This window comes from Musa acuminata, chromosome BXJ2-5 (assembly GCF_036884655.1).
Source record: "Musa acuminata AAA Group cultivar baxijiao chromosome BXJ2-5, Cavendish_Baxijiao_AAA, whole genome shotgun sequence".
NCBI lineage: Eukaryota > Viridiplantae > Streptophyta > Magnoliopsida > Zingiberales > Musaceae > Musa > Musa acuminata.
In genome coordinates this window covers 9,607,825-9,620,931 of record NC_088342.1, presented here as the reverse complement: position 1 = coordinate 9,620,931, position 13,107 = coordinate 9,607,825, and the positions used below count along the sequence as shown (strand labels likewise).

Here is a 13,107-nt window from a genome sequence, read left to right as displayed (position 1 = left end):
CTACCAATGTTCAATGTTATCTACAAGAAATATAATCAAGAACACAGAAAGAAAGAACTACCTAAAACATTTCCTGAAGATGCTATGAATTCCACAAAAGCATCTAAAGCTGGAAATGGTGATTTTCCAGAGGAGTAAGTGGTTGGGAAATCACTCCTATAAGCATTCAGTGCAGTGTGCTGCAGAGCATCCGAAGTTTGTTGTTGAACCTGATTTACGAACAAAAGAATAGAGAGTCAAGAACAATGTCCTTCAAATAAAAATAATAGTATTTCAATATTGACTGATAGAGATGCCGGTTTCAATACAGCATTCCACTATTTCAGTAACTCATGAAAAAAGGTTTTGCAAGACAAGAGTACCAATTAACATTTCTTGAGAAAGATGGTGTGAATCTATGAGCAACCCACATCTTTAAAATGCTACTACTGTCACCCTCAACAACATATCAAGGGCACTGAGGACATCATACCAAGTGACTAGCAATAACAAGTCACCAAGTGGACAACGTAACAAATGAAACAGGTTGCTAGGTGGTCAAGGTAGCGAAAAAAAAATCATATATTTGATATCCATATAAATGAATATGTTTAGGAAAATAATTTAAAAGCCAATATATCTTTACTACAAAAACATAGTTTGCATTAACTTTTACAATATAAGCAAGAAGGCTTCAGCATATCACTATTCATGCCATAAAGTAGATGCTCAATCAACTTGGCAGTTGGCACCACCAAATAATCAAGAATTGCATCATGTTGGCACCAGCCTGTTGCACTGTAACCCTCTACTGAGAAGTAGCACAAGTTCTTGCAAAATCATAATCGGAAAAACCTATCAGATGTTTTCATTTCATTATATAATTATGAGAGCCAAGTTGCAGCTACAGACCACCTTGGAATTTCATTACATAGAATCAAAAACTCTAGTCTAAAGGTAACTAGTTACTTAATAGTCAGAGCAAAGAAGTCTATTACATTTCTCAGATGCGCTTTCCACTGTTGTATATATCGAATTTACATGAAATTTACTGGTCATGATCAACTAAGAAGTGCACAAGTACTTAGAGAATCCTACAATTGTGTAACCTTAATATGTCATATTTGTTATCTGCATTGGAAGTAGTTTACACGACATACTAAAATTTAATCAACTTATATTGGTAGCAAGCACCTAAATCCTTCAATTCAACCAAAACATTTATAGCATTAACAATTATTTTACCTACTCAAATATGTCTGACCATTTGAAGTATTTGTTGCCAGCATATGCTTCACATGACAAAACCAATATGAATTCTGATACAGACCAATAATTCAGCAAGAATGATACATAAATACAGAATATGGTACCCAAACAAGAGACTACCTCAAAATCAAAGTACAAAGTTTTCTTGCAATCTATATCAATTTGACATTTTAGAAGTTTATTGCAATCACAGTCCATTCTGCAAATAAGTGATTCCATGAACACTTCCTGTTCAGTCTGCAACAATTGGAATAAATAATAAAAAATTATTAGAGTAGCAAGTTCAAATGTGAGTGAATCAAGAAAAGAACATGAGTAATAACCTACAAATTAGAGATTTTAAAACTATTGATACCTTTTGCATCCATAAGACAACGATAGGACTGTAAGCCAATGCAGCAATCATGTTTCTTTTAGTGAGTCTAGCTAAAACTCACTTAAGTGTCATCATAGTGCATCATACTGTAGTCAATGATGCAGTAGGGAAAAGAAGCTTGTAGAAGCTGAGACTTTCTCTTTCCACATTCTTTTTTTATTAAGATTTTTTCTGGCGACACTCATGCACACTTAGGAATCAACAAGAAAAGAAAATTCAAAAAGGGATGTACTGGGTGCTTCATCACCCAGTTATACATCATTCCAACAATTCAAGGGCACTTATCCTCCAACTTGAACACAAAAAAAACACAGTAATAGTATGGTGGTCAAAACTAAATAAACCAATTGAAGAAAGAAACACTGAAAATCTACCTCTTGTGTTAGTGTGTCATGTTAATGGTCAATAAACCAATTAGTCATTCATGAAGAGATCTTGCAGAACTAGGTCATGTACTTACAAGCATGAAGAAATTATCAGCATATGGTATTTGTACTCTCCTGAATCTTGACATTGGAGAATGCAACAATCATTGCCTAGACAACAATCTTTTACTGTAACTCATTCCATAAGTTTGGTACCTTAAGTTATAGACCTTCTTGACAAACTTACAAGATGGTTGAGTTACATGTCAATGATTTTATTACACAAACCAACATCATGATTAACATTACCAATTGAAGATATCATGATTCGCCTTACCGGTCCATACCGGTGTACTAACCAGTTTTTGATACGATATGTACTGAGTCATACCAAGTCGCACCAAGCATACCAACACACGGGACATGAGGGCATACCAATGTACTGCCCATACTAGTCCCCTATTACATACCGCCCATACCGAGCGGTCTGCTATGGTACGACGAAACTTGGAAGATATTACCGTTTCAACCTCAACCACACACGAAGAAGAATGAATAAAGCATTGTGTGTGCCATCCAAGAATGAGAAATTGAACAATGATTTGCTCGTCATGCATGTAGCGCAAAAGTTTAAAAAAAAGCAACAAGGAAGAAGTCATTAGTGTGGTTCTTAAAGTAAGAGTATCGAACTCTTCAAACTCCAGGACTATTTTTCCATGCGGCTATTCAAGAAATGATTTAAAGATTTGTCTGATCCTATCCAGGATCACCAATAGCGACCTGAGATGCTACAAAAAATTGTATCTACAAATTCATAAACATTGCCAAACATGGCACATAAATTTATACAAGATAATCTAGCAAAATAGCATGTTAATTAACATAAATCATTTAGCAAGTATTGAACGTATACTACAAGATTGTATGTAATAATTAATGTATAATACAAGATTGTATGTAATAATTAATGTATACTACAAGATTGTATGTAGTATTTAATATAGAATATTAAATATGATACATAGAAGGTGCACATCAAAAAATTATGAAATAGTACATATATGAAATTGAAAATGGATGTAATAATCATATCATCAAAATTTTTTACTAGTTAAAAAAAATCTATAATAATGGTTTTCAAACAGTGATTTAAAAAGCGCTAGGCGCCAAAAGGCGCTAAGGTCCAAAAACGCCCGAGGCGCTCGCCCGAGCGAAGCGAGACGCTAAAATATAAAAATATATAATATAATTAATAAATATAATTATTTAAAATTTTAAATAAAAATATGCTATTAAATTAAGAAAATCTAAGATATAAAATTAACAATATTAAGAAACCTAACAATAATTTCAAATAAATAAAAATTAACAGTATTAAAATCAAAATAATATATTATTAATTTATTAATAATATTGAAAATTAATTATTTTAAATAAACTTAATAATATTAACATATACAGTATACGTATACTGTTAAAAGGAAGTGTAAAGGGGAGCTGAGCCTGCTGACTGAGAAAAGAGGAAGCGGCAGCGGCGACAGCGGCAGTGGCGAGCGGCGAGCAGCGGCAACCACAGCGGCGAGCAGGAGCGGGAGCGGGAGCAGGAGCGGCGAGCAGCGAGAGGCGCGAGCTACGACAGCGGCAGTGTTTGCGAGCAACGACAGCGGCGAGCAGCGGGAGCAGGAACGGCGAGCAACGAGCAGCGGGAGGTGCGAGCGGCGAGCAGCGGGAGGCGCAAGCGGTGACAGAGGCAGCGTTTGCGAGCAGCGACAGCGGCGAGCAGTGAGAGTGGGAGCAGGAGCGACGAGCAGCGGCAACGGGAGCAGGAGCGGCGTGCAACGGGAGGCGCGAGCGGCGACAGAGTCAGCGTTTGCGAGCAGCGACAACAGCGAGCGGCGACAACGGAAGCGTTTGCGAGCAGCGACAGCAGCGAGCAGCGAGATTGAGATCGGGATCGGGAGCGGTAACGGCGAGGGTTAGGGTTGGGTTCTCACTTATATCGATTTTAGTTGGTTCGATTAAACCAACTAACCATCAGAGACCGAACCAGGACCGAACCAGACCTAAAATCCTGGTTCGATCACCTTGGTTAACCCAGGCGCTCGCCCGAAGCGCCCAGCGCCTGGGCTCGGGCGAGCACCCAGGCGGCGCCTGTTTGAAGCGCGCCGCCTGGGAGATTAGCAAGGCGCTCGGGCCTCGCCTCACCTCGCCCGAGCGCCTAGGCGAGCGCCCGAGCGCCTTTCTAAATCACTGGTTTCAAATTCTCAATTTATGTTTTACTATATAGTATAAATAGTCAATAATATGAAAGTTAGGCTATATAATTAAAAAGTTTTGACATAATGCCATCCTCCAATTAGTACTTTCCAATCTAACATATCTGGCTCAATCCCTTGTTCTGTCACATCTCGTGCAAGCAAGTCCCACACTACCAGCTACTATCAAGATATGAAACTGGAAAAAATTAACATTGATGCATGATAGAGCCAAAGATTGTTATAGTCTTGACATTTAATAGTTTAATCATTTAATGATAAGCATGATAAGGAGTAGATATACATCACAAATGCAGTGCATGTTCATATTGTCCAGAAGGCATTTTTCCTTCTGTATCTTTCCATAATTGACACAGTTGTTGCAGGAGCATCTATAATAAATTAATTGAAGTCCTTCTAGTGATTTTTCATGTAATAATCAATTTTTTTCTAGTGAAAACAAATCAGAAGGACAAGGAACTGGAAAAGGTAATTCCATAGACAACTCATAATATTAAGACAATAAAAATGTTGCAGGAGAGCTTAGATTACATTCAGCATTTCGCTTAACCAGAGAACAAAAATGTTAACTTCAACATTAAACAAGCAGGAAACTCACCATATCCTTACATTTGAAACGTCTGGTTGGCAAAAGAAATGAATTTTTCCCAGCCTTTGAAGAGAAAACTAGACGGAAACAACGATTTCGAGAATAGACAGCACTATCAAGGAAAAGCTGAAAATCAGAAGAGCTAGAATCTTTCCTGACATACAGTTTGTCAAGTTGTGGATCACTTCCTCTTTGACTGGTAATGCGAGAACATACCTAATCAGCACAAGATTTCTCAACGGTTACCTAGATTTTGCATAAACAAAGTAAAAATATGTAGCACAAACATATGAGGTATGCTATTATAAAAGTGAAACAATAACTGTAAAATATCCTTCTGCATACACATTATAAAAGTGAAACACCAATCATAATCTGAACTCCATTTACCGTAACGCCATCGATTTTATCGACAAAAACACAAAAATAAAGGGCAAAAATATAATTTTAATATTTCAATGGTAGCGAACAGCAATGGTGGTGGCAGACGACAACGCGACCAGAGGCCATCAGGTGGCTATTGTGGATGAGAAGATCAACGACAAGAGGTGAGGGTCGCTCTACATCTGCGTCAATGCCGACGTAATTACCAAGCAGCCCTTTCGCCGCTCTATATCTGTATCGAAGTCGATGCAAATGTCGAGCGGCCATTTCGCCACTCTGCATCTGCATCGACGTTGACGTAGTTGCCGAGCAACGAATGGGCCACCCATGCAGATGTCGAGCGGCCCTATCATCGCTCGGCAACTACGTTGGCATCGACACAAATGCAAAGCGGCTCTCATCTCTCGTCGCCGTTCTTCTCATCCACAATAGCTACTCAAGCGATCCTTTCGCCGCTCTACATCTGCCTCAGCATTGATGCAGTTGTCGAGCGACGAAAGGACTGTCGATGCATATGCAAAGCAACCCTCACCTCTCGTCGCTACTCTCCCCACCCACAACAACCACCCGCAGCCCTCAGCGACACCGTCGTACGCCACCACCGACATCGTCTGCCACCACCAACTAGAACATTAAAATTACTTTTTTGCCCTTTATTTTTGTATTTCCGTCGATAAAACCGATGACATTAGGATAAATGGAGCTAGATGTTTCACTTTCATAACTATAGGGATTCTAATGTAAATTTTTGAAGTCTAAGAATCGGGATGCTAAGGAGGTCTAACTACGGGGTGTAATATGTAATTAGCCTCAATTTTAGCATTCTGGTACTTGGGTCTCCAGTATCAATTGACGATGCAAACAACATGAGATTTCAATGTTAACAAGAATGCTATGTTAGAAAAGGATGAAAAACCAAGAATTAACTTATAGTTTCTGTAAACAATCTTCAAGTACCTCCGAAACAAATGCACCAACATGTGAGTTGTCCTTGAATGCAACCTTTGGTATGCGAATAATCACATGGCGTGAAAACTTTTCTGGAAAAACAAAAGATTAGCTATCCATTTTCATACCTTATGCAACAATGTAGTGCAGTTTAATGTAATGAGTTATGAACATCATATTTCATTAGTAACAAAAAAAACTCATTCACTATGAATCACATATCAATTTCCTTAATTCATGCATGTCCAAATGTGAAAGTAAGAAATGATCCCCCCAGAAAGGCACCTGAATAATCATTCAAATCATGATTTAGCATACCACCTGAAATGGTTCAAAACAAGTGGTATGTGCCAGTTCACCACCAATTGATCGGTATACAAACTAGCTAGTAAGTGGGAGTACCGAACGATATGCCTCTTGTATCACCCGTTATGGGCGAAACTCAACCATTACCGACCCCTATGGGTTGGTAATAGTCAGATTTTGATTGTACGAATTCTGATTGTACTGATCAACATTCTGGTCAAATAAGCTCCTAATGATCAATTTGATCATTGGACCCTGTTTTGGCCCTTTAAATCTTCCTCCCTTCCCCTCTTTCACTCACTCTCATTCTTACTCTTTCTCATACTCTCCCTTGTTTAATCTTCATAATGGACGATTAGTAGAAATCATGCTCATGATTTGGATAAAAAAGAGATTGGAACTCAAGCTTTGATGGAAGTTGTCTCCAATGGAGGAGGGTATTTGGATTTTTGAATGTTTTATTTATCATTTCACATAATAATGACCAAGATTAAGAATGGTTAAGGGATTCTATTCATAATATGAGAAAGAGTAATTTTTCATCCTTATAACCAAGAATTTCTATTCATTTATGGCTTGTACATATCAGTGCATCGACACACATCAAACCAGTATTGACCAATACATACCGGTCTGCCCAGCAACTAATACTATCAGTCAGCACAAGACTTCTGCAAGGGTTATCATTATTTATTATAATCATATAATAAGCCCAAAAATAGCATGTGCATCAAGTAACATAAAGGGACAAGGAGAACTTTAATGCTCCTGCAACACCTTAACACTATATGTTAATTTACATGGGTTTCTGTAAATTCTAGTAGTGATTAATAGTGCATAATGTGCTGTACATCAGCATGTGCCCTGCATCATGTTAAGTTAGCTCCATTGTTACATTATGCTCAAACAATCATTCTTCACAGTCAAAGAGAGAAAGCAAACATCATTACTTTTCATGTGTATTTTTCCATAGGGGGCATAATCTTTGAATATGAAAGAAAATATCATTCTGTAGCAGCCATTTTTCAAGTGCATTAAAAACAAACTTGGTTACGAGCATAGTAAGCAGCACCCAAACAAATGATTTAGAAAACAAGCAAGCAAAGACTTCGATTTCATGATAGAGTAAGGATGAAACTTGACAACTACTATCTTACAGATTATGGAATTTTCTATTGGAACATGATTCAAAGACTACAGCAACCAACAGCAAAGAGGCAATTAACTCAAACATTAAGCTATGTCAGTGTTACACAAATGAAGATTATGAGATAGGAGCCCACAAGAAAAAGAAAAGAATAAGAATGTGTATGTTAATAACAAAGTAAAAGTAGCCACCACAATTAGTTAAGGATAAAAAAGAGGCAGAACAGCAACAGATCAGTTTACAATGGTCTGGAAACAATCAAAGGAACATTTTGTGCACAAGTACAGAGAGGAGTTTGTTCAGGTGTTACAAGATGAAGAGGAAGATTAGAAATTAAATGGTTAAAAACATTGGGGAAGTTTATGATGTCTTATAAGAGGATGTCAGATTTAATAAAGCTAAACGAATCAGTTAAGCCAACTTAAATAGCTTAAGTTAAGATGATTCTAAGTGCACCTAAAACAACCAATTTAAAGTAAAATTTCTACCAAGAATTGCAAGTAGTTCTAAGCTCCATCTTTTTGGTCAGAAAAACCTAGAATCAAAAAATGCGCAGAAAGTAAAAACAATTGGTGTTGGTGTTATGTTGAATAAATGGAAAGTCGAGTACACTAAATTTGTATCACTACTTTAGTAAAGCTTCTATCATTGTAAGTACTATATTAGCCACTGATAAACTTGATCTAAGAAATTCTTATATGACAATTCACGAGCTCCACTTAAATGATATCACAATCAACCATAGAAGTAATGCATTAAAAACAATATTTAAAGAAAAAACAACCACTGAATGCATAAAACAAAGACAAATCAATATGCAATTGTATACTTTATGTAATGCCAGAACTGTAGTTTAACTAGTTGGTTGCTAATGGGTAAAAGCGTTCAGAAAAATGAAGCAACAGGTCAAAATTGCTACCTCAATAAAAACATGATGCTTGCAAACACATAGGACAAAATAGGACCCAGAAAATAAATTACTGTCATAATGTAGGAGATTGACCCAAAGAGCATACTTGTGGTAGATGAATCAAGCTCTATAATCCACCCGTCATTTGCTTCAATTGCATACTTGTCAAATAAGATGTCGAAAGTCACAGACATCAAGATGTCAACCATGTCATCTACATTTTTGTCAGTATTGACTGTCTTATCAAATTCCAGATCAAAATATAAGTGGCAAGGCAAACCCTGTCAAATAAACTTGCGAAACATAATGTTAATTCCAAATCATCTTATTTAATAATTTATCAAATGTTTAAACAAGATGATGCAATTGCAGCAAAAGAAACAAGTATAAATAACAATCAAAATAGAAAGAGATGTGGCAGGCAGGCTGGCTATTGCTAGATAGCTCTTACACAGGTAAATAGGGTGTGACTCACCTATTCAAATCAGAAAGAGATGTGGCAGGCAGACTGGCTATTGCTAGATAGCTCTACACATGTAAATAAGGTGTGACTCACTTATTCAAATCCAGATGGTTGGTGACTCACCAAGTGGGTGGACACCACCTGTCTGAGTCATGCACCCTGTTCATAAGGTGCTTCATGACATTAGCAAAAACACATGCAATCTGCTCACTTTCTGAGCACGAAAATCCCAAAATCTACTTGCACTCAAACCCAGAAATCCCCATCAAGACAAATGTGTACCCTACATCCATCAATTTGTTCCCTGATAAAAAAAGGCCTAATTGCACTACAGATATAGTCATGCAATTCTCTCTGAAACTACCATGTCAGTTTCTCCTTGTTATAATTTACTATCAGCCATGCCAAGAGAACAGGTCCGTGAGATGATGCAATACATTTCCCACTGGTGTGAGATGCAAATTTGTGTCATCAACAATGAGTATTACAGTAGATACTTGCAATGGAGTACACTTAATATATAATACATCCACTATAAAAGATAAATTCTTATTTAATTTTACACATCTTGATGGTAATTAAAAGGCCTCTTTCCCATTTGTGTATGATTAGAAAACAAATTGTGGTACACACATCAAATATGGACTGTACTTCTAAACAAGCACCACATACTTCAGTTGTGCTTACATAGCACAAAGTGCCTCGATTTGCATTAAAGGATAACAGCAATTAAACAGTAATAAAAGAATAGAAGTGATAACAAAATAATTCTCCTTGACTACAAATGTTAAAAGAATAAAGCATCACAGGTGAATCTAGCAAGTAAAGCCAAGATCCATAAAGCAACAGAAAAATCATGAATCTTTCACGTCCTAACACCTTGAAACATGGATCAGCTCTCAAAATTATTAGTTTCAAGAAGATGATCCTCTAGAAATGCAAATGCAACTCAAAGATGTTCAGGGTTGCTACAGACATTGTCTTATATAACATACAATGCAAGAACATGAAACATATGATTACCATTTATTTTTCAGCAGACCTGCTACTAATCCTGTGACTCCAGGTGTCGAAAGAAGAACAGAACAGAATATCTTCAAATTTGAAAAAGTATAAGTGACCCACGTACATCAGTATGATACATTAATTCATGTTGGACTTTGTCAGGAACCTCTCTGTGGCCAAAAGGCATATGGGAATAGAACTGATATGTTAATTCCATTTGAAAAAAGAAAGCATCAGAAAGAACTGATCTTTCTTTTACTTGTTGAATATCTGTTTGATCAACTATTTCAATAGAATTCTAACTGGAACAAAAAAAACTATCAACCAAGCATCATTTTATATTAGTCTCTTTTTGTTTTTACATCTCAGTTAGCACTGGTTTCTAGCAGGACACCAGCTCATTCAGTGTAAAAAAGTGACTTAAGGTAGGTCACTCTAACTATAAAAATAAAGAGGACTTGTATCATGCATGTCAGTTTTATTCTTCTCATCAAAAACTGTAAGATTAACTATCACCTCTTTAATGACTTCATAGTGATGGCGTAACTTTGGGTCCATACATCTATACCTGCAACAGAAAAGGTAACTTTCAGCATTCAACAGAAACTGAATCAGATATTGTCAATTGTGAAGGAAACAAAATAACCTGAGTACTCTACCTATCAAACTGTTATGTTATTGTTCTATAAAATATCCTGATCTGTTCCTTTTTGAGATCCTTTTACTAATGACTCTTTCTTTTCTTACATTTGTATTTGTCAACCAAAACCATTTTGCAGAATGGTTGCATAAAGAAACAAAGAACTCACAATCACTTCTATTCATTTACTGAAAAAGAAACAAGGAAACCATTAGTATAAAGAACACTTGGAATAACATGTGACCTTCTCCAGAACTCACTGTATGTAGAGACAAGGAACCTTCTCTGACCACTCAAGTGATCTTGATAACTAAAAAGTTTAGCTTGTGCATGTGCTTTTAAGAATATGATTGCTTCCTCTTGCCTTGGAAAAGTAGTCCATAATTCTTCCCTATATCCATAAAAATAGCCTAAAATCAGACAAAGAATAACATTTCTTACAATCAAAAGCTTAACATCTGAGTATTGTTACCACAATTGTATACCTTAATATCAAATCATTATCTTCCTTAAGATCAATACGAATTTCATGCAACAATCGCAACAATCGTGATGGTCTTTTAATTGGAGCACCATGTGGGGAACCATAAAAGACAATAGGAGAGATCTGCTTTCCACTTTTCAGTTTAATTGCTACAGATGTACATGCACCAAGCTGAAAAGATAAATGACATCACTTATAACTGAGATTTTTATACTTAAAGCACCAACACAGTATAAAATTCATGGAATCAGAAGAAAGCTAAACAATTTTTGTATAAATAAAGGCATTGCTCTGCGTAGCCATGCAATGAGTTGCAATATTGACAAGCTTTTGTTACCAAAAACATGCACATGTTCAATAAAGATCCAAATACTAGCTACAAAGTGTAATATGATTATTGCTTAAAGGAACATCTTCCTCTGTATAATAGCTACTAGCAAGCAAAACTGATCACTATATTACATGTTGCAACTACTGGAAGTCATGATCATTAATCTTCAGATCAGATCCTCAAATAGACTCATTTGATTCACATTAGAAGATGAACTTTGCTCGAGTACTTCCATAAGTTTAGCATCCATATGTTTTACCGTGGGAAGATAAATATATGCACTTTTAAAGAGATTACTATTTCTGGATAACCTTAACCTTAAATTAATTTATCATTTTATTGGCTGTTACTCCCTCAACATAGCAACTCAGTCACCAAATTACCAATGATTGGACACAGAGAACATGGAAAACAATTATTATAAATAGACGATCTAAATATCAAGATGAAAGTGTGTATCCCCAACTCCATGTGCCCAAATAAGTGCAGGCACATACACTATGTGTGTTAGCCAAGGTTGAACAGCAATAGCAAATATTACCACATGTAAATTCAGGCTATTATGTAGGTTGTGGACAAATAGAGTAGCTGAACTAAAAATTTCTGATCGTATTTATTTAGACCATCATCTATCAACCTGATCAAGATAAAAACATCTTGATCAAGGGCATTGATATTTTCTTGAACCTGAACACTTTTAAGAGTCCATGATGTGTTAGGCTAATTATATATTACCCCTGTAATTAACTATCATTAGCATCCTAGTTCCTACACTTTGAAACGTTGCATTGGCATCCCTGCAGTTATGAAAGTGAAACATCTAGGTCCATTTATCTTAACGACATCATTTTTACCGACGGAAATATAAAAACAAAAAGCAAAGAGGTAATTTTAACGTTCAGTGGCGGGCGGCATCGGTGGTGGCGAATGGCTGTGCTGTTGGCGTTGATGCCGACATAATTGCCTAGCTACCTCTGACAACAATAAGGTCTGCTCTCATCGCGACACCACCCGCCTCCACGAGGAGTGCGCAGCCTACCTCATCATTGTCCACTTCGCGACACTATGCATCTGTGTCAATGTTGATGTAGTTACCACTCGGAAACTGCGTCGACGCAAATGGTGGTGGCCGCTCCCCATCCCCCCGTTCCTTCACGATCCTATTTTCCATGGAGCAATGCCCTGGAATCCCCAAATCCCTCTCCCACCCCACCGCAACTAAGGACGCCTCTACCTAGCACCTTCTCCCCCTCCCTCCCCCGGTCCACTCTCACTCAAAACACTCCACCACGCGTAGGAAGCACTCCGACACCTCCCCCGACCTGTTCACAGTCGCGCTCGCCCTCTGCCCCAATGGTCTCCTGCACGACGGCAATGACGTGGACAAGCTCTGGTTAGTGTCTGACGTCGCGCCATAGAGGGCAATGTCCACAAAGGGTCGTCGAAGCTCCTGCTGCTTCCCTCACTGCCGGAACTGACACGACAAGAGGTGGTGTCGAAACTGATGAGGCAAATGGGGGAGCGACAGGAGCTTCGGCGACCCTTTGTGGTGTAGTGTCAGGCACTAACCAGAGCTCGTCCACATCGTCGTCGTCGTGCGGGAGGCCATTGGAGTAGAGGGCAAGCGCAACCGCG

General features: G+C 37.6%; 1 protein-coding gene across 2 annotated transcripts in view; it reads right to left on the bottom strand.

Annotated features, from left to right (window-relative positions):
* The window catches only part of LOC103984886 (uncharacterized), a 28,407-nt gene that overhangs the window by 12,788 nt on the left and 2,512 nt on the right, over positions 1-13,107 (bottom strand). For both annotated transcript variants that reach the window (XM_018825804.2, XM_009402453.3), the window contains exons 4-11: positions 11,143-11,312; positions 10,902-11,048; positions 10,534-10,585; positions 8,656-8,830; positions 6,196-6,278; positions 4,864-5,070; positions 1,369-1,485; positions 62-209 (exon numbers count right to left, since the gene is read on the bottom strand). In XM_018825804.2, coding sequence (XP_018681349.2) covers positions 62-209; positions 1,369-1,485; positions 4,864-5,070; positions 6,196-6,278; positions 8,656-8,830; positions 10,534-10,585; positions 10,902-11,048; positions 11,143-11,312 — 1,099 coding nt within the window. The remainder of the gene's footprint in view (positions 1-61; positions 210-1,368; positions 1,486-4,863; positions 5,071-6,195; positions 6,279-8,655; positions 8,831-10,533; positions 10,586-10,901; positions 11,049-11,142; positions 11,313-13,107) is intronic.